This window comes from Pongo pygmaeus, chromosome 11, assembly GCF_028885625.2.
Source record: "Pongo pygmaeus isolate AG05252 chromosome 11, NHGRI_mPonPyg2-v2.0_pri, whole genome shotgun sequence".
Lineage (NCBI taxonomy): Eukaryota > Metazoa > Chordata > Mammalia > Primates > Hominidae > Pongo > Pongo pygmaeus.
In genome coordinates, this window is record NC_072384.2 from 103,748,426 (window position 1) to 103,774,020 (window position 25,595).

At 37.2% G+C, this 25,595-nt stretch overlaps 1 protein-coding gene across 10 annotated transcripts in view; it reads right to left on the reverse strand.

Annotated features, from left to right (window-relative positions):
• The window catches only part of RAPH1 (Ras association (RalGDS/AF-6) and pleckstrin homology domains 1), a 105,497-nt gene that overhangs the window by 15,235 nt on the left and 64,667 nt on the right, over positions 1-25,595 (reverse strand). For 6 of the 10 annotated variants that reach the window (XM_063648373.1, XM_063648374.1, XM_054479188.2 and 3 more), the window contains 7 exons: positions 21,111-21,185; positions 12,752-12,829; positions 12,152-12,311; positions 10,815-10,936; positions 8,525-8,590; positions 6,440-6,583; positions 5,436-5,546 (listed from right to left, as the gene is read on the reverse strand). In XM_063648373.1, coding sequence (XP_063504443.1) covers positions 5,436-5,546; positions 6,440-6,583; positions 8,525-8,590; positions 10,815-10,936; positions 12,152-12,311; positions 12,752-12,829; positions 21,111-21,185 — 756 coding nt within the window. The remainder of the gene's footprint in view (positions 1-5,435; positions 5,547-6,439; positions 6,584-8,524; positions 8,591-10,814; positions 10,937-12,151; positions 12,312-12,751; positions 12,830-21,110; positions 21,186-25,595) is intronic. The other 4 variants (XM_054479190.2, XM_054479189.2, XM_063648375.1 and 1 more) reach the window with 1 other exon arrangement.

The following is a 25,595-nucleotide window of genomic DNA, read 5'->3' on the forward strand; positions in this document are numbered from 1 at the left end:
GTCCAAGTGAAAACAGATCTTCACATTTTGAGAAATTCCCAAACATTCCTTCTACATTTCAAAGAAACAAAGTTCATCAAGGTTAACAAAGTCCATAGAATTCTCCATCTATAAGATTATGGAAAAGGAAGCGAATGTTTAATTTCACTTTCAACCCACTGAAATTATGGGTGCAGAAGACTCCAAATCAGAGAGGGACTTTGACAAAGCTTCTGTGTCTAGAGGTGAGGTGAATTACTGAACTGGGTACACCAAGCCTATGGCACAGCACCTGGGACAAAAATCTAGTCACACCTGTCACAGGTGAGCACAGCCCTGTACGCCCCACTCTCTACCAAACTGCAGGGCTGCAGCACTTGCCTCCAGGGGACACGTAGATGTCTAGATGTCAACAGCATCATCACATTTAGTTTTCACAACCCACTGTGCTTTTCAGTTGAGGTTTGGATGAGAGGTGACTGACTTAACCTTGGCTACAAAATCCAGGTGTTAGGAATGTTTAAGGAATTTTAACACCACTGAGCCTCAACCACTATGTCCTTGGAAAGAAAAGCCCTAAATCACACTTGTTCTGAATGTAATGACTTATGATTACCGCATCTCTTTTCAACTATTCTGAAAACTAAAAAACTAATGGCTATAATTTGCCTGGAAAAAATTTTAAATTTGTGTTCAGTTATAAGAAAGAAAAAGGCCAGACGTGGTGGCTCACGCCTGTAATCCCAGCACTTTGGGAGGCCGAGGCGGGTGGATCAAGGGGTCTGGAGTTCGAGACCAACCTGACCAACATGGTGAAACCCCGTCTCTATTAAAAATACAAAAATTAGTTGGACGTGGTGGCGCATGCCTGTAATCCCAGCTACTCAGGAGGCTGACATAGGAGAATCGCTTAAACCCAGGAGGCAGAGGTTGCAGTGAGCCAAGATCGTGCCACTGCACTCCAGCCTGGTGACAGAGCGAGACTTCATCTCCAAAAAAAAAAAAAAGCTTTAAAAGAATTTAGTTTTCCAAAATTCCCCAATCATATTCATTTGTTGTGAAAATCCATGAGCTCAATAAAGTAAGCAATTTAAATAAGTTTTCAATGCATCAAGAATAGATGGCCACCAACATAAGTTATGTATCTGCATTGTTAAAGATCAATCACTCTGGTCTACAATGAGGGAAAAAAAAAGAAACCCATTAATTCTATTCTTTGCTTTTCAGAGCTCAGCTCCTATAACATTTAATACCAAAACCAATTTTCTTGTTGAAGGTTATAGTCAGTTTTAAACAATAAACCCTCCAACAATAAGAGGTTAGCAAAATAATACCTAACAGTCTTCCCTCCTGATAATATAGGCCCTCTCTTGGAATATGCTCCTTGTCCATGGTAAATTACATTATAATAAACCATAATAGTGATCTTGAAAAAGCAAAGGAGGGCAGACAGAGAAGTATGTATTCTTCTATAAAAGGAGGAAGAGGGATTTTACCTCATTCATTCATGCAACAGATACTTATTGAGAACTATTTGCCAGGTGCTTCAAGTAGGTTTAGTGATGAGCAAAACAAAAGCTATAGTTTGTGCAGAAGATAAAATAGGCCAACTGAAAAGAGCTCTGTTAGTGTTGCCAGTGAGGGCTTAAGAGACTGTTCTGCTTCATGGAGGCACTGCCTGCAGGGCAAGGTTCAGAGATCTCAGCAAGCTGCTTTAGATGGCTCGCAACTGTATCACCACCCCCTCCCTTCATGGTGATTTGCAAACTTGACTGCATGGGTGTTCAACTGTAGCAGAAGCCCAAGTGTGCATGTGTGCTTCTATGCGTTCTGCACAAAAAGAGGGTTTTTTTTTTTTTTTTTTAAATCAAAACAACATCTGGGAAAATCAAACAGAAATTATCCTCCACCTTGTTCTCCTCATCTCTCTAACCTGGGAATACAGATAATAACCTGAAGAGTACTATGGTATAATAACTATGAGTCTTTTTAAGTCAAGTATCAGATTACTGCTAGTTTAAAATTCCTTTAAAACCTCAAAACATTTTTTCATCCTCTCACATAATAAAGGCATTCATTACTTTCCTTATGGTCATCCAGGCTCTGTACAAATACTTCTGCAGATTGTCTGTTCTGCTAATACATTATTTTATTAAAAGTGGCATTTATTGCACCCTTGCTATGTACTAGACACTATGTAAAATGTTTCACATACTTCACATTTTTCATTAAATACTCACAAAGCCCCTCTGAGTTACATATTATTATCTCCATGTTCCAAGAAGAAAGCAAGGCACAGAGTAAGGTTAAAACAGCACTCAAAACTGCTTCCGATAAGTGAAAGAGAGTAGTAGAACTTGAACCCATGCAATCTCATCCCAGAGTGCATGCTTTTAACTACTATTTCTAACTACTATTTCATACTACTGCCTTATTAAAATGTGCCCCTTTGAATCTGCTACCTCTGCTCCTTTTTTCCCCACAATATTATGCTGTCATTTTAAAAATTATACCAGGGTTAAGAGGAAGGCTGGAGGAGACATTCATTGTTAAAAACCAGAAGCTCCACATTTAGATTCTTAAGAGAGTCCAGAGAACATATAATGAAATTGCTCCCAAAACAGATGAATACCTATTAAGAAAGAAAGGTCAACATTTCAATTTTAAAATGACACTGACAGGTTGAGTGCAGGCCCCTATGGCTATCTCCCTCTCCCCACTTCTTTCCTGGCAGAGCCTTACCTCTCACCTATATCCCACAGGGTGTGAATTCTGACTGGTGTAAGCCAACCATAGTAGTTTTATTCCCTTGTCAGTGATTGGCTTGTCAGCAGAAAATGTACTCTGGGCCAGTAACTCTCAAAAGGAGGGTGGTTGAGTAACTTCTGTGAAATAGTTCCTTCCTCTTATAAAAGACAAATACAGGGAGCAATAATCCCTTTTCTGCTGGCTGGATTTTGCTGGGTCTACATGTGATGCATAGAACTGCAACAGCCATCTTGGGACTGTGAGGTGAATCAGCCTGAGAATAAGCTGATACGCAGGAAGTAGAACAAGGAAAGATGGAAAGAATTTGAGTTCTCACTGACAACCTTGAGCCACTGAAATAACCAACCAACTCTTACTGTTTTCATGTTATGAGATTCCCCCAATAACTTTCTTTTACGTGGATTATGTCTACTGATATTGAAGGAGTTAAAAATGTACCACCCTGGCATATTGACTAAGTTAAAAGACACTTGAAAAACAGCAGGTACAGAAGATCACTCTGACCTTCATGCTATTTCTTAAAAGCCTTACAAGATGAAATTACCATGCAAAAGATGCCTTCTCAATACTAGAAAGCGACAATATCTTTCTCCTCAGGGATGAGAAGTTGAAACCAACAGAATTCTGTACAGACCTTATTAAAATAACTCGTATCTTTAAGGCTTCACATATAATTTAGTTGCTTCTTCACAAATTATTCTTTGTCCAATCCAGTATACAAGTAATTATGCTTTTCTCTTGTTGATCTCTTATGTCAATTTAATTTGTGTGCCCAGCTAGGACCCTAAGAGTATGGAAGTGAAGTTTTTCCACCCCAGCAATACTTACATTATAAATTAAAACTATGAAAAAAATTAAACTACAAGAATACACAGGCCAGGCCAGGCACAGTAGCTCACGCCTATAATCCCAGCACTTCAGCAGACTGAGGTAGGCGGATCACTTGAGGCCAGCCTGACCAACATGGCAAAACCCCACCTGTCCTAAAAATACAAAAATTAACTGGGTGTGGTGGCATGTGGCTATAGTCCCAGCTACTCAGGAAGCTAAGGCATGAGAACTGCTTGAACCCGGGAGGCAGAGGTTGCAGTGAGCCAAGATCACGACAGCCAGGGAGACAGAGTGAGACTGTCTCAAAAATAAATAAATAAATAGACAAACACACATTACACTAGCGTGAAGATACCATCACATGTCATATAACCTCTTAGAAAACTCCACTATACATATGTGAGAGAATGAAAGTTCAAGAGGCAAATAACATCTTAGCATTATTAAATACTTTTGACATCATGGTCTTAGGGACTGACTCTCAGGAGACTGTGGACCTCATTTTGAAAACTGCTGAATTAAGCTACTTTGTACCGACTTTTAAAAAATTATTTGCACCTAAAGGTACCTAAATGTACCTAAATTTGTACCTAAATGTACCTAAATTTGCACCTAAAGGTACCTAAATGTACCTAAAATGATACAGTGGTGTTCCCCAAAAACAGAATTATGTAATAAAAGGTTACCATTATGGCCGCGAGCAGTGGCTCTGCCTGTAATCCTAGCACTCTGGGAAGCCTAGGCAGGCAGAAGCTTGAGGCCAGGAGTCTGTGACTAGCCTAGGCAACATGGCTAAACCCTGTCTCTACAAAAAAACACAAAAATTAGCTGGGTGTGGTGGCATGCACCTGAAGTCCCAGCTACTTGGGAGACTGAGCTGGGAAGATCGCTGGAGCCTGAGAAGTCAAGCCTACAACGAGCTGTCATTGTGCCACTGCACTCCAGCCTGGGTGACAGAGCAAGACTCTGCCTCAAAAAAAAAAAAAAAAAAAAAAAAAAAAAGGTTGCTATTACAGTGTACTGAACTTTATCAAAGCCAGCAAAACTCCAAAATCCTAAAACTCCCAAACTAATGGCAGTCCCCAAACTAAAGTGACAATTCTCAGAGAAAAGTGAAATTAAACATGATGATATGAACATGTAGACCTAAGTAGTTACCAAGGAATTACAAAGATGGAGCCAATGAAAAACAAATTATCTCCCTAATTTTCTTGAATTTTTGTATGTTGTTTTTATCAGTGTTGTAAATAGATCGCTATAAATTTGCTTAAAATGTCCGTTCTTCTCAGAAGTACAGATATAATCATTGCAAGAAGTACAAAAGCTTGAATAAAGAAGAAAAAAAAAAACCTTCCTAAAAACAACTCAGGTCACAATATATGCATGGGCTATCATGACTATAGTTCAGGGAAAAAAAAGAGACAAAAATTATTTCTGGACCAGATGACAGCCAGTCTGATTTGAACTTGGACACAGTGCCCTCTGATGGTTTGCTGAGTAAGTACAGGAAAAGAACTAAAGCACATTTATGACCTACATTCGGTTCTGTTCTAAGTTTTTCTAAAATAAGCCTGGTGTTAAATGAGAATCTCAAATTTATAATCAAATACATTTTATATCTTACAACTCAAAACTTACAATTTAATATTCACTCCTTACCTAGAGATAATTGGCTCAGGGTCTGCTATGATATAGCACATGCTTCTTTTCCTTACCACACTTCACCATTCCTTTTTAAACTTTGAGAATAAAGCAAAAACAGTATAATTGATGGAATCTCAACGGTTCTAAAATGTCCAATAACCTGCTCTATGTCTAACATCAATTAAAATTCCTAAAAAGAAATATGTGTTTACCTTCAGCACCAGACAATAGTCTGTAGGTGCTTTGTATTTGTTCCGATAGTCCTGGCCATAATAAACGTTGACATGATCCAGCTGGAGAAAGCACACCAGATCCCGAGAGACCTAAGATTAAAAACACCAAAAAGAGAAAATTAATAATAATGCGCAAACAAGCAAATATACCTGGTTAACATTTTCTAGGTGAGAATCAAAACTACTTTTGCTAATACTAAATAGAAATTATTGCTATTTACACAAGACAATGAGACGCTCCATAAATGTTCTTCTTTAATCATTAACGTAACAAAAAAAGCAGCCCATTTTACTTACTGTTTTGTCATTCATAATGAACACTAACTTGTTAAGGAGTGTTGGCATTTTAAAGATACTATTAATATAGTCTAGTACGTTAAAAACAATATTGTATAATAGAGCTCTCTGGAAAGAACAAGAAAATATCAAGTCGTTCAGTGCCTATAACGCATATGTAAAGTACAGTGATTCGCAACTGGTTGGGGGGAGATTTTCACCAGTTAAATAGGGGCAACAATATATGCTCATAGGACTGTTGTGAAGACTAGATGAGATAATACTGTAAAAAAGTTTAAAACAGTCCTGGTGCCAATAAGCACCGAAGTGATAGCTACACCAGGGTAGCCCTTAGCAGAAGAAGCATATTACCCAAACAAGATAAAAAAGCCTGTAATCCCAGAGAGCTGTGCTGTTCTTCCCAAACAAAAATAAACAAAACTACTCCAGAAAGTCCCCAAAAAACAACAAATAAAACTATGATTTCAAATTTGGTAAGGAGAACTGAGATAGGCTCAACTAGTGACCAGAGAAGTAAGAACTTTCAGATTTCTTCTTCTTTATAATAGATTAATAAACAAAGCAATATTCTGTCTTCCACGAACTGAAACAAATCATAGCCTGGGTTCACCTTGTCAGCATACTCAATACAAACTAAAAGCAATTAGCATAATGAGGAAGTTCAAATTCCAACAGAAGGGACACACCTTTGCTTTTCCTTTAGGAACATAGTAGATACCAGATGCTCGCAAGAGAAAATAACGCTTTTTCCAGGACTTCTTGCCATCATCCTTCAACCAGAGGACTCCTTCAATTTCTGGTACAGTTACAGAACTTCCACAAAAACATTCCTAAAATAACAAGATTATTTGGAAAGACTTATGATCGTTGGATTCTCAGAACAAAGTTGTGTTTATTCCTGTGAAATACATGACAGTTATTAAACCAAAATGGTTTTATATTAAAACCAAGCTGCTAATTTAACCTCAATTAGAACTTTCCAGCCAGATGTAGTGGCTCATGCCTGTAATCCCAGCACTTGGGGAAGCTGAAGCGGGCGGATCACTTGAGGTCAGGAGTTCAAGACCAGCCTGGCCAACATAGTGAAACCACGTCTCTACTTAAAAAAAAAAAAAAAAAAAAAAAAAAAGCCGGGCATGGTGGTGCGAGCCTGTAGTCCCAGTTATGTGGGCAGCTGAGGCACAAAAATTGCTTCAACCTGTGAGGCAGAGATTGCAGTGAGCTGAGAGCACACCACTGCACTCCAGCCTGGGCGACAGAGCGAGACTCTGTCTCAAAACAAAAACAAAAACACTTTCTATTCTAAACACAATATGAATTTGGAACTACTATGGCAATCCTAAAATGTTTATTAAATAAAAATGCCAGTCATACACGTAATACTGAATTTTTACCTACAAACTTTTAACTAAAACACTGTTTTGAAGAAAAACTAAGTTGACACATTAACTGAGTTGCATATAACAGTAGTTAAATACCTTTGTAAACAGCATAGTTACACTAAATTTAATAAAACTGTCAGGACAAACCAAGCATTAGACTTTATTTTTTCTCTACATTTAGATTAGCTGTCAAACTAAACAGGAATATATTTTAAAAGAATGCAACGTGCTAAGTGTATGATTAAACTTTAAGAATTTAAAAACTATCCATTTATGTGACTCTAAGACAAAGAGGGCATTTATTTAAAAAATACTTAATATTAGGTTGAAAGGACTACAAACACTCAAAATTCTAAGTTCTAAACACTATGCTTTGATAAAAATCTAATATTAAAGAAATCAATCATGTATTTGTGAAAGAAAAGAGAAATCCTCAGAAAACACTAATATAGGACATTTGGGCCTAAATTAATTTCTTTCTCCTCAAAGTACAGAAAAATTAGGAATTATAAGGCGGATTTTTACTTAACCGTAGCTAGTATCACTATGAAAACTGAATGTTGATCTTCGCTTCCTAATTGCCTTGCTGGTAACTAAGGGATTATTCAGGTTTTCAAGTATACTACTCATTTGATTTTAGTTCTTCAAAATCAGCCAAAAATTCAATTATGTTTTCCAAAAATGATCATGTTTTTAAAAATTATTTAATTATTTAAGGATAAGGCTGGAAATAATTTGTGAACAGCTAATTATATTCAAATTTCTGAGTAAGCAGATAAAAACAGCAAAACCACATCCTTCATTGACCAGCCATCTCTCCCACTTGGCAGCCCCTAAAAGCTCAATAATATTCTTAGATCATTAGAATATGGCTTGGCAAAATAATAGTTTTTAAAAGGGTCTTCAGTGGCCTAACACGTTCACACAGTTGAACTCTCTCCCTCATACTATCAAAGAATACACAGGCTTCTTTAGTTAAAATTGTAACTACAAATATAGAACACTGACATACTTGACTTCAAAAAGGTACTTAATATTTTATTTCATTTATTTATTTATTTTATTGAGACAGAGTCTCACTCTGTTGCTAGGCTGGAATGCAGTGGCGCGATCTCGGCTCACTGCAACCTCCGCATCCCGGGTTCAAGCAATTCTCTGCCTCAGCCTCCCGAGTAGCTGGGATTACAGGCGCCCACCACCACGCCCGGCTAATTTTTGTATTTTTTTAATAGACAGGGTTTCACCATCTTGGGCAGGCTGGTCTTGAACTCCTGACCTTGTGATTCACTCGCCTCAGCCTCCCAAAGTGTTGGGATTATAGGCGTGAACCACCACGCCTGGCCTAATATTTTAATTTTTAAATGTGCAGGAAAATGGGGGGTGTCATACCTCTAAGAGGACTTCTTTGTTTCTATCTGCCATCTCAGCTGTTTCCTTTTTCCCCAAAAGATAATTCTGGAAAAACAAACGTATGGAAGGGATGGGTGGGGGAGAAAAAAAGAAGGTTAAAGCATAAATCCATTCTGTTATTCCCTTGGCACAGGTGTGTATATGTTTTCTTCTAGAGAAATAGCAACTCTAATTTCTGTTGGTATAGAGTAGAATAAACTTTGAAAAGTTACCTGTATATGGGCATCATCACTAAAATGCTTAACACCAATCTCCTCCTTGCCTGTCCATTTGTCATAAACTGTCCTTACTCAGACTGTGAGGTGGTATTACATTCAACAGCTGGCAAATATGTTTTGGGATATCTAATGAAAGCTACAGTTAAAGGATCTGAAAGGTTTAGAAATTCATAAGTACAACAAGTAAGGCAAATTTCCTTAAAACACACTGATCTAGGTGCAGAAAATTTTTTATGTTCTGGCTTTTTAAGAAGAAATCCCATATTCTCTGGGACTCATTTATTAATAATCTCATTTACTTGACTCAACTAAAAATCTGAATTCTGGCTGGGCGCAGTGGCTCACACCTGTAATCCCAGTACTCTGGGGGGCCGAGGCGGGTGGAACATGAGGTCAGAAGTTCGAGACCAGCCTGACCAACACGGTGAAACCCCGTCTCTACTAAAAATACAAAATTAGCTGGGTGTGGCAGCACGCACCTGTAGTCCCAGCTACTCAGGAGGCTGAGGTAGGAGAATCGCTTGGAGGCGGAGGTCGCAGTGAGCCAAGATCACGCCACTGACTCCAGCCTGGGCAACAAACCGAGACTCCGTCTCAAAAAAAAAAAAAAAAAAAAAAACAACAACAACAAACAACAAACAAATCAAACTTCAAACTGAGGTCTACTCATTAGTACACAGTCATCCCTTGTTGTCCATAGGAGATTGATTCTAGGACCTCCCCTGTATACCAAAATCTGCTGATGCTTAAGTCACTTATAAAAATGGGGTCACATTTGCATATAACATATGAACATTCTCCCTTGTACTTTAAATAATCTCTAGATTACTTATAATACCTAATACAATGCCTACATATCATTTAATTTGCATGAATTCAATGCAGTACTCAAGCGTGGCATATTCAAGTTTTGTCTTTTGGAACTTGGAATTATTTTTCTGAATACTTTAGATCTGCAGTTGGGCGAATCCACAGATGCAGAACCCATGGATATAGAGGGCTGACTGTAATTTTTTTTTTTTTTTTTTTTTTTTGGAGACGGAGTCTCGCTGTCGCCCAGGCTGGAGCGCAGTGGCACAATCTTGGCGCACTGCAAGCTCCGACTCCCGGATTCACACCATTCTCCTGCCTCAGCCTCCCGAGTAGCTGGGACTACAGGCGCCCGCCACCAGGCCCGGCTAATTTTTTGTATTTTTAGTAGAGACGGGGTTTCACCGTGTTAGCCAGGATGGTCTCGATCTCCTGACCTTGTGATCCGTTCACCTTGGCCTCCCAAAGTGCTGGGATTACAGGAGTGAGCCACTGCGCCCAGCCTGTAATTATTTTTCATAACTGCCTACAAAAAGATCTGTTGATACCCCCAAATATGTATTCTTCACTAAAACATCCAGAAAAGATGTGTCATGGTTAAGCCATCTGAAGTATAACTACTAATATCTTTAACACTCCTGCTATTTTTCCTCATTACTACTTTTTATTGTGGAGTTGTTTTCCCTCACCTACTGAATTTTGTAAAATGTCTAGGTATTGGGAAGTATTAATTCAAACATTATTTTGGAATAAGGAAAGATGTCAAATAAATCAAAGTATGTTTATTAGAATGTAGAGCCATTTGTAATCAAGGTTACTGGGATGTTTAAAAAGTAATTCCAAAAGAAGTGTCAACTGGATAAATGGCTGGAGTAGAGAAGTACTTTTCTTTGATGAGATGACAAACTCACCAAATAAACAGCTGAGATCAACACAGCTCTGGATTACAGAGCCAAAAGACCTGGTAACTCACTAGAGCTATATTTCTGCTTCCAAAAGGGCTCACCCCATCTGGTTCTGGAGAACTGGAAACCTCTTTGGGACCTAACACGTGGGCACCAGCTGACTTTCCACCTCGGCAGCAGCAGCAGCAGCAGTAGATGATGCTCCTATAGGATTTTGCAGGTATATCGCTCCAACCAGGTGTTTACCAGTCTTTTAACTCTATTAACTTAGCAGTAATCGAATAAAATAGGAGACATATTTACAAATCCTGACCTCTGTAAGTTGTTTGGTCTTACCTGTGGGTTTTTGAAAAGTGCATATTTTTCTATACGCTCCATAAATATAAGCTTGTTTTGGCTATCTCTTGTCCAATTAAGAAGATTTTCAACCAAGTTTTCATGGTCTTCAAAGATTCTCTCTGTCCCAAAATAAAATATCCATATTTTGTTAGTATTCATTAGAGTTGCATGAAAGACACGAAACTTTGCCAAGTAGTTAATTAACCTCAGAACCACAGAATCTTAACAGACATTTTAGCACCTAAAAATTATCTGGTCTTCCCTAATTTTTCAAACAAAGAAATATGCCTTAATTATGTTAATGACATAACCAAGGTCACACAGCTGATATATGGAAGAACTAGGACTAGAATCTAGGCTTTCTGACTTGCAGGACACCATTCTTCAGTCTTAAACATTTTCCCATCCCACCCTTAAAAATAAAACATTAGTTACATCTTATAAGTTTCTATATCAAGTATTTCCTATTTAGTTCTTGGCATTTAAAACATTTCCAAGATGATTTTTTCTTTGATCCATGACTGTTGGTTAATCTTAAACATAGATGTATTTTCTAATTTCCAAATTAGAAATGAAAGAACATGTCCTGTATACTGAACATATGTTAAAGAACACGTTCTAAATATGGATTCTTTGAAATTTGTTAATGTGCTTTGCTTCCCGAGTCAAATGCTGGTTTAGACTTCAGTACAAATTCAAGTTAACATAATAATTTTTAGTAAATGCATCAGTCTATCTAGTTCTTATTTGAAGAAAAAAACTATTTTGTTACCTTTTTAAAAAACTTTGTTTTAGCCATTATAAAATCTGAAGTGAATTGGAAATGATCTTGTATTCAAAGAACTCTTAAGACACTTCAGAATAATGTAAAGAAGCCAAATTATGAAAGGTAATTTTATTGAAAAAATATATAAAGATGAGGCCAGGTGTGGTGGTTCATGCCTGTAATCCCAGCACTTTGGGAGGCTGAGGCGGGTGGATCACAAGGTCAGGAGATCAAGACCATCCTGGCCAACAGGTGAAACCCCATCTCTACTAAAAAATACAAAATATTAGCCAGGCATGGTGGTGCACGCCTGTAGTCCCAGCTACTCAGGAGGCTGAGGCAGGATAATTGCTTGAACCCAGGAGGCAGAGGCTGCAGTGACCCAAGATCGTGCCATTGCACTTCACTCTGGGTGACAGAGCAAGACTCCATCCCCAAAATAATTAAAATAAAATAAAATAAAAACATATATATATATATGAAGATAACTCAAAATGTTTTTATCAACATGAAAACTAATGAAATTACACAAAAATTAGAAAGCAATTAAAGCAATGATATTACTAACCCATTTGTAATTCAGAAACAGTTTCTACCAGTGACCAGTCTAAACTATAACCGCAGTGGGATTTGTCCATCAGGTTATCCAGTACTTGTCTTACTGTCTGCCTCTCATCCACCATCATTGTTTTAGAACTGTCATCAGACATGTGGACTCTAATCACCAGCTATAACAGGTAAAAAGAAAAGTAAATGAATACTAAAAAATGGCATTCTAGGAAAGGCACTGATCCAATATCAAATAAAATTTGGATTAATGTATTTGTATATAAATTAAAACACAAATAATGACTTCATTATGCAGAAATATAGGCTAAAAATCAGACATCAAGTAACCTGTTTAAGTAAATTTAAAGCATTTTAAAAATATAACAGATAAGGTTATAATGTTATGATTACTCCTTTAGGAGAATTCAGAACCAGAAAATTACTCCTTTTATAATGCATTTTGCCCACAAAAAATACTACATGTAAAAAATATATTACTAGGAAGAAATGCCCCTGTATCTCTCCATATCTTAGAGGTACATTACATAAACAAGACAATTCTTTACAAATCCATAAAACTGATAAAAAATCCCAAACCAGGAAGAGGCCTACATATCACCTTTTTCACTTGTGCCTCTTTAATTTTCTCTAGGGCAACCCTGATCTTCTCAGCTTTCAATTTTGCTGCCTGTTCTTCCTGTGAACACAAAGCATTTCAGATAAACAATGCTAAGATGATGAAATATTTGAGAAATCTTTTTTATCCTTAAGGATGCTCCCAGCAATGAATTTCATTAAGAATATAACTTCACACACAGAGCACATTTAAAAAATAATTGTTCACAAAGAGCAGACATATTATAAAGAAACATTTTATAGATGCAGACTTGAAGATGTCTTACAATAGGCATTTCTACATCCAATATTCTAGAGGAAAAAAAGAACTCTGTGATGTAGTAAATTACCAAGTTTGATTCTGTCAATGTGAAGCAGATGGATTTCAGGTTCTGGGATAGGAGAAAAATTAATGTATAGTGGCCATCTTTGGGCCTGACAATTTGTTTTACCTGCACAATCCCTCAACTCTGAATTTATACTCCCTCCAAAGTAAAGGCAAGCCTTTGAATACTAATGTTTTGTTCTGTTACACTGAAAGTATACCAGTCATAAAAATATCTACAACAAAAAACAATATCTACCTATTTACAACCATATAAAAACCCTTTAAAAAATAAAAATGTAGGTAGAATCTCATTAATATACCAATACAAATATAAGAAGCTGCCTTATTGCGTAAGTTTCACTCTGCTTTGGAAAATCATACAACGTAATCAACGTCTTATGTCAGTAAATTCAAAATTTGTTTTTATTAGTTCACTGACAATATTTTTAAATACTAAATATGATTTTCCAAATAACTTAAAATTTCTAGTAACTTCTACCTCAGAAAACTTAGATTAAAAAGAGTAATAAAAGTTATAACAACTAAAAATATACTTAAACCATTTGTCTGTTTTTTTCTGAATTAGCATATAGTACTCTAATACTGGTACTTGTAATTTCCAGCAATAGGCCATAATATGCTGTGGCATTAAAAAACTTGTATAAGTAAACTTTTGTTTATAAAGCATTATTTTCTATTTCTAGGCTTTTGATTACTCTGGAAAATATCTAAGAAAAATAAAAACTTCTTGGTTGGGCGCGGTGGCTCATGTCTGTAATCCTGGCACTTTGGAGGCTGGGGAGGGCAGATCACTTGAGGTCAGGAGTTGGAGACCAGCCTGGCTAACTTGGTGAAACCCCATCTCTAACTAAAAAATACAAAAATTAGCTGCTCTTGGTGGTGTGTGCCTGTAACCCTAGCTACTTGGGAGGCTGAGGCAGGAGAACTGCTTGAGCCTGGGAGGCAGAGGCTGCAGTGAGCTGAGATTGTGCCACTGCACTCCAGCCTGGGCAACAGAGCGAGACTCCATTTAAAAAAAAAAAAAAGAAAAGAAAAGAAAAATGGAAACTTCCACCTTAAATATTCCTTAAGTCTAAGAAGAAAAAAAGTCATCATATCAGCCAAACTTTATCCTCTCTGCATTGTGATGAAAACCACAATCCATATGTTATTCATTAAAAAGCTAAAGCTTCCAGGGCAAGAAACAAAAAGAGAAACTCAATTCAGTTCATAGATTTATTCTGTCTGCCTAAATTCTGTTGGCTTTCTTATTTATGAACTGCTTTTTTCTATTTTATACTCTAGGCTGTCTCCCACCGTTTCAAGCTTAGTATTTACTATTTTGTGGAACAGACAAGAAAACAGTGGTTAGGGAAGGCAGTGGGCTTGGTTGCCAGAAATCTGATCCCTTCCAATGAAAGGAGCCAATGAATTAACATAATAACCAGGGTCTGGAAATACTATCTGTAAACTCAATTAGGCAGAAAACAAAGAACTTTATTTTTAAAATGGAGAGGGCTAAGACAAGACTGAATTCTTATACTATTATATATTCCTCTGACTAAAAGATTAAATCATCCTGTTTTTTAAAAATCCTTTATGCAAATAAACAAATAGCAGAATTATAAAACATGTTGATTACATTTTAAGATACAAATTTTTCTCTTTTTAAAACAAGCTATGAAATGAGAAAACTAAATTACTGTCATTAAAACTCTCAGTTTTTAGAATTATGAGTCTTAGAGAAACAAATTGTTAGGTAAATTACCAAAACTTATATGCGTTTTTGATGAACAGAGCACTACTTTATAAAGGAATCTGCAATACTAGCATTTTCCAGCAGTTTTTATGAAATCAGTTACTTGACAAATTTAGGGGAAGAGAAAGAAGAAGGCAGAAGTTTCATGAATATTTTCTCAATGGGATTATGATATTATATTCCTCATGGCTCATTTGCCGCATCCTTATATTGGCATGAATTGCAAAGAAAGTTTACCGAGGTATATTTGCAAGTTTCACTTCATACCCCTGAAAAGTAAATTTAAAGTCTGAAGAGGAAAAACTGATATGTGGAATCAATGTTTTGTATATTTGGAATATAAACATGAACTTTTTTTTTTTTGAGATGATGGAGTCTTGCTCTGTTGCCCAGGCTGGACTGCAGTGGCATGATCTTGGCTCACTGCAACCTCCACCTCCCAGGTTCAAGCGATTCTTCTGCCTCAGCCTCCCAAGAAGCTGGGATTACAGGTGCCCGCCACCATGCCCGGCTAATTTTGTATTTTTAGTAAAGACAGGGTTTCACCATGTTGGCGAGACTGGTTTCAAACTCCTGACCTCAGGTGATCTACCTGCCTAGACCTCCCAAAGTGCTGGGATTACAGGCATGAGCCACCATGCCCAGCCAAACATGAACTTCTAAAAGGCCAAATTCTTTATGGTATTATATAATCTATAAATTTAACATTTTAAAAGTTTAGAAGATGCCCTCAAAGCTGAACGTATTTCTGAGAAAGGAATATTCAAGAGAATGAGAAGACAAGGCATAAACTGGGAGAAAAAATATTTGCAAAAGATGTATCTGATAAAGAACTGTTAGAAAAAAAAAAAAAGAGAGTGCTCAAAATTCTTTAAAACAAAAATGAACATGATTTTAAAAAAGACCTGAAAAGATACCTCACTTAAAGAAGACAGCTAGTAAATAAGCATATAAAAAGATGCTCAACATTATTTGTCATTAGGGAATTACAAGTAAAATGAGATACCACTACACACCTATCAGAATGGCCAAAATCCAAGACACTAACACCACCAAATGCTGGCAAGGATGTGGAACAACAGGAACTCTCATTCATTGCTAGTGGGAATATAGAATGGTACAGCCACTTTGGAAGACAGTTTTGGCAGTTTTTTACAAAACTAAATGTACTCTTACCATACAATTCAATTCAGCAATTGTGCTCCTTGGTATTTACCCAAATGAGTTGAAAACTGATGCCTACAAAGACATGCACATGGATATTTATAGCAACCTTATTCATGAGTGCCAAAACTTGGAAGCAACAAAGACGTCACCCAGTAAGTAACAGATAAACTATGGTGCATCCTGACAATGGAATATTATTCAGCACTAAAATGAAACGAGCTCTCAAGCCATGAAAAGACATGAAGGAACATTAAGTGTGTAATACTAAGTGAAAGAAGCCAATCTCAGAAAGCTATTTAGTGTACAATTCTAACTACATGACACTGGAAAAGCCAAAACCATAAAGACGATAAAAAGATCAATAGTTGCCAGGGGTTAAGGAAGGAGGAGGAATGAATAGGCAGAGCACAGAGGATTTAAGGGCTGTAAAACTATTCTGTATGATAATACAATGGTGGATACATGTTATCATATATATTTGCCAACATGCATAGAATGTACAACACTGGCCAGGCATGGTGGCCCATGCCTGTAATCCCAGCACTTTGAGAGGCCAAGCGGGCGGATAAGGAGTTGAAGACCAGGCTGGCCAACATGGCGAAACCCTGTCTCTAAAATACCAAAATTAGCTGGGTGCAGTGGTAAGTGCTTGTAATCCCAGCTACTCAGGAGGCTGAGAAAGGAAGAATTGCTTGAAACCAGAAGACGGAGGTTGCGGTAAACAGAGATCACACCACTGCACTCCAGCCTGGGTGACACAGCAAGACTTCGTCTCAAAAAAAAAAAAAAGTTGACACAATGGACATACGGATTAAACAAAGAGACCCGTGTAACCAACTAACATACATTAAACCAATTAGATTTCCTAACTGTCAATGAGAAATTTTTATAAAGCAGCTAGATGGGGGCTATTTTAACAAATCCAAATCCAGCTGCTCTTCCATTTGCTCAAAATGCTACTCTTTATGCTTACATAAAGTGGTCCATGTTAAAACTGTATGAAATTAAGAGCTGGTTTAATTTCAACCTAGGCATATTTTAGTTTATACTTCCCTAGTTTTATTAAAGGATAACCCTTGCTAGCAGCTTTTTGAAGAAACAGAACTGATCATTCTACCTCTTTTAGAGTCTGAGTATCATCCCTGGAACAAAACTGGAAATGAAAATGTTTATGTCAAATTGCAAGACTCCTAATACTTTTATGCTTCCTGTGGGTAATAAGCTCTTTCTCAGAGTGCTATTTGTGTCTACTGTATTTAAGCAATCATCATATCTTTTAACTATTAACAACCTGGGAAAAATAAAAATTGTCTTAAGCTCATGGGGTGTTATACAATACAGGAAAAATAAATGTTTGCTGATACATTTAGATGACATACTTAGAACACCTCCAATAGTTTATTTATAAAGGCAATGCAAATCTACATTCGATGTTTACAGCCCAAGTTTAATACAAAAGACAAAGCTTTATTCATCTCATGTTCCGCTGCCAAAGTCAGGTGTTAAGTCTTCTGCCCCATATCCTTTGACTATCCCTTTCTTCACAACTATATTAAACTTAAGTAAAAAATACCTCACACATGTAAAAACTTAAATTTCTCCCCATACCTTCTCTTAAAAGAGCAAGAGACAATCTACTTTCTACTGAAAAACTCCTATGTGGCTATCAATAACCACCAATGCCAAGCCTCCTCAAATTTACATAAAGGACAAAAACTAGGTGAAGATCCTATGATTAAATGAAAGCCAACACTGTGGTTACAAAGTGTTAGAACTTTCTCTATGGTGTAAAAATTAGCGTACTTACAGAAAGTGCTACTGTTGCTAAGTTGTTCCTTCAACTGGGAAGCTTAAGCTTTGTGGGTTCAGAACAAACCCAGTTGAAATTAAGGGGCTAAACAGTGGTTAGGCATTCCTTCAGGATCTAGTTTAATTCATAGATTGCAATACAATGTAAATTAAAATGATTTAAATAGAACTTGGAATGATATAAACAGCTTAAGGGTCATTAAATAGCACTGCTTAGAATCAAAATAATTAACAGTAACAACTATAGCTGATCCTTGAACGTGAGTCTGAGCTACTAGTGTCCTTATATGCAAATGTTTTTCTATAAATACATTTGATCCTCCATACTGGAGGGCTCTGCATTCCCAAACTCACATAAAAAATACAGTATCCTCAGGATGCAAAATTCCCTATACAGGCCGGGCATGGTGGCTCACGCCTGTAATCCCAGCACTTTGGGAGGCTGAGGCGGGCAGATCACCTGAGGTCAGGAGTTCAGGACCAGCCTAGCCATCATAGTGAAACCCTGTCTGTACTAAAAAAAAATACAAAAATGAGCTGGGCGTGGTGGCACATGCCTGTAATCCCAGCTACTCAGGAGGCTGAGGCAGGAGAATTGCTTGAACCTGGGAGGTGGAGGTTGCAGTGAGCCAAGATGGCACCACTGCACTCCAGCCTGGGTGACAGAGCAAGACTCTGTCTCAAAATAATAATAATAATAATAATAATAATAATTTTAAAAATTCGCTATATAGAGAAGGACTTTTCATGTCCAAGGTCTCAGGACCAACTTCAGGACTTGTTTATGTGCAGGTTTTGGTATCAATTTGGGTCCTGGAAGCAGTTCCCTGTGTATACCAAGGAATGACTGTGGTTTATTTTTAAACTTTTTGGTTTTTTTGGCAGGGGGATAGGGTCTCACTCTTTCACCCAGGCTAGAGTGCAGTGGTGTGATCATGGCTCACTGCAGCCTCGACCTCCCAGGCTCAGCTGATTCTCCCACCTCAGCCTCCTGAGTAGCTGGGACTACAGGCATGCACCACCACGCCAGGCTAATTTTTGTATGGGGGTTTCACTATGTTGGGCAGGCTGGTCTTGAACTCCTGGGCTTGAACTCCACCTGCCTTAGCCTCCCAAAGTACTGGGATTACAGGCATGAGCCACTCACCATGTTTATCCAAAACTTGCAAAGAATAACACTGCCTATGGTAGAAACTTTGTTTTGTTCACTGCTGTATCTCCAGGGTCATAAACATTGTCTGGCACATAGTAGATACTCAGTAAATATTTGTTGAATGGATAAATGAAGTTATTTATCGTTTTCAATAGTTTCCAGCTACAGTTAGAGAAAAATAAAGCCTCAGTGTGGCTTGAGTGATCCGGCTCCTCCTGCCTACCTCCCCAAACCCTAATCAAGACACTTGTACTTTCACTCAACTAGGGTGACTCTGGCAAAATGGTCTTTTTTCAACTTCTCAAACATGCCAAGCTCTTTTCCTTGACTTATGTACATGGAACACTCCCTTAAGCCCCAGGCTGGTTTCTTCGCATCCTAAATATTACCCTCCTAGAACCCGCTGATCTCATCATCTAAATAAAATGTACCCCTTATCTTTTTCCCAGTATGTTCTACTCCTTTGTTTCCTTCATAGCACTTAACATGATTTAGAACTTCTTTACATGCTTGCTTGTCACTGTTTATTATCTATCTTCATAAACAGACTGTGAGCTTGAGGGTGAGGAATAGGTATATTTTATGCAATGTTCTATCCCAGCACCCAGCAGTTCATGGCTCAATAAATATTGTTGAATTAGCAATGAAAATAGTAAAATGGCAAACTTCATCTGAGAGCTGTATATAAATGGATTGGAAGGGGGACGGGCAATAATGAAGAGCTAAGAGTGAGCCTGTAGTAGAGTAGTGGTAATGGGAATGCAACAAATGGGTGAGCTCAGTAAATCCTGCAGATTAACACAAACTTCATTAGAAATTGGAGACATTAAATGAGAAGAAAGGTAACAAAGATGATCAGAGGGCTTAAACCTGGTAATTAGAAGAATGTCAGCATCCTAAACAGAAACAGAAAAGATGACGACAGATATAAATTATGGAACCCAGGGATAATGTAGGTAAGTAAACTAAACACCTGTGGGATTTAAGGTGCTTGTAAGATGTTGGTGATCTTCTAGGAAATGCCTAACAGCTGTTTGGAAATGTGCTCTTGGGAGACACATCCATCTAGAATAGAGATCCTAGCTGAAGATACAAGTGTGGACTCTAGGGAAACAGAGTAAATAGAGAACGAAGAGGGGAGAGCTGAGGAAAAAGGAAAAAGAGCTATGACCAGCTTAGACTTCTACACTTCCCTGATCTTTAAATTCCTACCACCAGTCATAGATCTGCTTTAAAAAGAGAAACTCAGGGTAGAGAAAGCGTCCCACTGCTGACTTTGTTAAAGGGTCTTTTCTTTGAGCTGCTTCTTGGGGAGATTTTCATTTTGGTCTACCATCTTCTTTCATAAATGTACAAGGTTAGAAAGAAATTAAAGCAAACAAACCTCAGATACAATAACAACAACTTAGGGACATTACCCATAACTATGTATATTTTTTGGAAATAAGTCTGATATTCTTGAATTTAACATTATTTAAATAAGCTAATGAAATAAAAACATGACTTAAAAAGAGGTAGAAAGCAATTCAGCTTCCCTACTGTATTATTCCTAGTTAATGATGATAATGGCTAAAATATTTTAAATGGATATAAAATACCAGCCCAGTGAAAATCTGGCTGGACTGATTCAAAACATTACAAGGGCAGAGAACCAAGCAATTAAAATTGCAGCTTCCTCTTCCAATTTGACTAAGTTAATATTAACTAAGATTCTGTTTATATGAGTAAATGTTTTAATTAAATGAGGAGGTGGTAATATAAACAAGAACTAGGAAGCAAAGTTTGCTAAAGAAACCCAGAGTATGGACAACCATTAGTAGTAAAAGTTACAATTAAAGCAATGTTTTTTAGACTTTAAAATGCAACCGTATTAAACTAGAAAAAGTGCAACATACTTGGGAAGACTATTAGGCATTTACAAAAGTTTAAAAACTAGTGAAAATTACTGAACATATTTTATACTCTCAATATTGCCTGACAGTCATTAAGATCAGTAAATAATTACCATCTGTAAAAGAAAAAGTATCTCTATTAATGACAAAGATGCTAGAATAAGAAAATAATAATATAAGAGCATGATCAAAACAGAAATCATATTCTACCTACAAGGCAGTAAATAGTTACATGCATGTGGAAAGAAGTATCACCTTGGTCAGCAAATGAGAAGGTTTTCCTGCAATGTTTCTCAGAAGAAGGGAGGTTTCCCTGTCCAGATAGGAGTGCTTGTTCAGAAAAGAGAAAAACAAACAAACAAAAAAAGGCAATAACAGAAGTCAGTGGAGGTTTTATGTGTTTAAAACATAAAGTAGACAAAGCAAGAATGATTCTCTATAATTAATCTCGTATCTTTTCCCTAAGTTGAGTGAAATATGTCCACAAAGAAAATGTAAAAAAAGAAAAAGAAAAGGAGCAGGGAGGTAAAGACATAATCCGTGCCAGTAGGCGTGTCCCAGCTAACTCCTGCTGATCCCTCCCTCTTTGGGAAAACGGGTAGTACATGCAAAGACTGCAGAGCCAGTCTGCCTTCTAGGCCGATGCTCATGAATGCTGTGCACAGCACACAAATAAATGAATGTCAGAGACCAATGACTAAACTTCCTTTCTCTTGTTAAAACCTATGAAGACCTATATAGCTTTAAATAGTATATTCTGGTTAGAATAAGACGACATCATTTTTAAAAGCTTCTCCAAGTATTTCTGATCAATTCAACGATAGCTGCACCAAGACGAAAAATATCCATCAATATTTTGCCTAATGGATACACCTGTTTTCAGTAAAACTTTATTAACCCACTCATTATTACCAGAATAAAAATAGGAGGACACTGCACAGTAAACAACTTGCAGAGCAAATGAATGACATGAACAAAATATTCAGAAGTGTCACACACTTAAATTAATTCAAGTAACTGTTTTCGTAAAAATAATTTGTAAATGGCATGGTCCCTATCATTCTCCCCTTAACTTTTCAGTAACACGTTGTAAGATAAGTTAATACAATTATATTTCATTTATCCTTAAATTGTAGTTGTTTTGATATATACATGTAATTTGGACTGGCCTCTCATGAAAAAAATTCCAAATTAGCATTTAACAGTACATAGTTACTAATCACCATTTTAAAAAATGTACAATACAGCTGAGTAAAAGTATAGAAAATATTCTGTTATATTTTATAAATCTAAATATAGATCAAGTTATTATTGGAAATTCTTTGGAAAGAAACTAATGCAAACAAATACTAGAGCAGCACCCCCTATAAGAAAGTACATGGCCCCTAGCACTTTGGGAGGCCAAGGCAGGCAGATCTCTTGAGGTCAGGAGTTTAAGACTAGCCTGGTCAACATGGTGAAACCCCGTCTCTACTAAAAATACAAAAATTAGCCGGGTGTGCTGGCAGGAGCCTGTAATCCCAGCCACGCAGCAGGTTGCTGCAGAAGAATCGCTTGAACTTGGGAGGCAGAGGTTGCAGTGAGCCGAAATTGTGCCATTGCACTCTAGCCTGGGCGACAAGTGAAACTCTAGTCTCAAGAAAAAAAAAAAAAGTACATACACGGTCATAGATAAAATACACTACTTCAAGATTAAAAACATGTTACAGAAGACAATATAATCTTTGCTCACATCTATACTATGTTAAGTTTGCTATATGGTATTTTATTGCCTGCATTTTTAAAGCTCTGTTTTAATGCAAGGTAAACTTTATAAGCATACCTGCCCCCTCACCCATTCCTTAAAAAAAAAAAAAAAAAAAGAAACCTAAGGTCCAATTTTTTTAATTGGACATATTCATCAAGATTAGCACTAACAAAGTCAAACAATAACAAGAACATAGAGAATTATCCCTAGGTCCTCATTTAACTAGACTGTGTAGTCCTCCTAAAGGTAAGACTGATTGGCTCCTCCATAAAGACACTAGATAAGTAGTAATTTCTGAAAATTCAATTTAGTTTGAGGTTAATGCACAGCCAAGGAGGAGGGAGGGAATTGGGAAAAACAAAGAACAAAAAGCACAATTTGTAAGAGTAGCCATTCTTTGGTTTAGATCTTTTTTTTTTTTTTTTTTAATTTTTTTTGAGACAGTCTCCCTCTCTCACCCAGACTGGAGTGCATGATCTCAGCTCACTGCAACCTCTGCCTCCCAGCTTCAGGTGCTTCTCCTGCCTCAGCCTCCTGAGTAGCTGGGATCACAGGCACGGGCCACCACACCCGGCTAATTTTGTATTTTTATTAGAGACAGAGTTTTGCCATGTTAGCCAGGTTGGTCTTGAACTCCTGACCTCAGGTGATCCACCTGCCTTGGCCTCCCAAAGTGCTGAGATTATAGGCGTGAGCCACTGTGCCCAGCCACATTTCTTTACTTCTCTAATAAACTTGCTTTCATTTAAAAATAAGAAAGCAACTATAACTTTCATTGCTCTTATTCCCATTCATTTTTAGCTATTCAAATATAATGGGGAAACATGTACTGCTACACAATTACTATGTAAAACATATAACATGTATTTCAAGAAATTACTTTCTTGAAAACTTACTGTATTTATCTTATAAAAGTTACTTTTTTAGAAAAATGATCTCCAAGTGAGTAGATTATCTATATTCAGATAATTATATTTCAAATTTTAAAAAATAAAATCTGCCTCAGGCCATCAAAACAAACTATGATTTGGTAAATGTAATTCCAAACATCAAATTCAAATTTAATTCAAATTTAATTCTTAAAAACACAAGATTTAATCAGTTCTCAAACTCATGACCTCAAGACTTCAAGTCACCAAAAAACTGATAATTTGGTAAGTATGAGGCAATGATATTTAATTGTATCTGTTTAATGACACAGAAATAGAAGTCCATTTTGAAATATTAAGATATTCAAATAGCTTAAAATAAAAAGAGGGTAATCATTATGGTTGGTGGTCCCAAAATATGCCACATTCAAAAAATGAGACCACAAACAATAGCTAAACATGATCATAAATTATATCCTGCATGGATGGTTACATAGCTATTCACTATTTAGTTACTAGCAGTGAGGAAGGCCAGGTTCTATTTAAACTATAGGTTGTTTGTAGCAGAAACAACAAACATGTAGAAACCAGAAGCAGCAAACTCCACTGGGCATGGTGGCTTGAACTGTAATCCCAGCTACTCGGGAGGCTTAGATACGAGGACCACTTGAGCCCAGGAGCTTAAGGCTGCAGTGAGCTAGGATTATGCCACTGCATTCCAGCCTGGGCAACAGAGCGAGACCCTGTCTCAAAAAATAAAGTATCTTCTTCCAGCTGGTACCAGTCGTAACATTGATCCTAGAATTCCTTGCTCTTCAGAAAAAAGGGGCAGGGGTGGGGTGAAACTGGTTACTGGAAGGATGCAAGAGGGATGAGAAGAGTGGTGCACAGCTGAAGGACTAAGGAGAGTAAATTATGTAGTTTTAAAACTACATAATTTCTACCAGGGCCGTATTATCAATGAAACATTGTAAACTGCAGAAATTGTGGTTTTGGTTCAGAAACAATTGTATATTTTTCACCCTTGATTATAGGGAAAACAAATCAGTGCTGTGTCTTTGTGGGTTGCTCTGCTATGGAAATCAGCAGTTACTGTAACTGAGTAAGGCCATTCTGTTTAGAAATATATTTTAAACGTTTAATTAAAAAAAAATTATGGTTTGGGCATGGCATCCAATCAGCCTTCAGTCTTGGTTTATGTTGTGAGTTAACAAAAATGCATACAGCTTCATATAAACAGGGCCTTCTTATATTTTCTTTTATTTACCAACTATAGACACAAAGTCAGGGGCTTATTTTCAATCCATTTTATTGTTTTATTTTATTTCTCTGTTTTCCTCTTCATGTATTCAACCATTTTTTAGGCTCCAACTTTTGAGTGTGGAACCATGCCAGCATTAGAGATGCAAAGGTGACCAAGATGGGCATTCCTTGCCTCACAGAATGTAGTCTAATAGGCAGATGCAGACCAACCTGCAACTACAAAACAGTGTGTTAAGTGGTAGGTGAGCAAGGAGACGGGTATCTAACCCCAAATTAGGGGCTTAATAAAGTAATTCTGAAAAAGCTACAGTCCTGGAGGACGATTAAGAGGCTGCTGGGGTTGCGGTGTGAGGGAGCGTGGCAGGGTAGAAACAGAGGGCAAAGGGAAATTTGAGACCAATGGTTCTCAAAAGAGGGTAGCTCTGTCCTCAAGAAGGAATTTCAGAAAATGTTGAGGACATTCTGGGCTGCCACAATGAAGAGGAGAGGGAGAGTTACTGGTATTTATTGGGAAGTAGAAAATGCAAGATGCCTTGCAAGCATGGTACAATGTCAATAACAACAAAAGTCCCACATTCCACGATTGTTAAATGTCCTTATACGGAGAGTCGTAGAGATGGGAAATCTTGTTTGTAACAATCTGAGCTTAGAATCTAATTTCATTTTACATCTAAAAAGTATTTTTGCATAATTTTAATACTGAATGAATTTTCCAGGATGCTATTACCCTCTAAAATAAATGGAAAGAAGTCTGCACTTTCTTTTGTTCTGAGCTTACAAAGAGCTGTTCATAATGTTGGAAAATAATTTCACCAATGGAAAACTAGCTTGAAGTAAGAGTTGCCAGTACCACAACTGGCA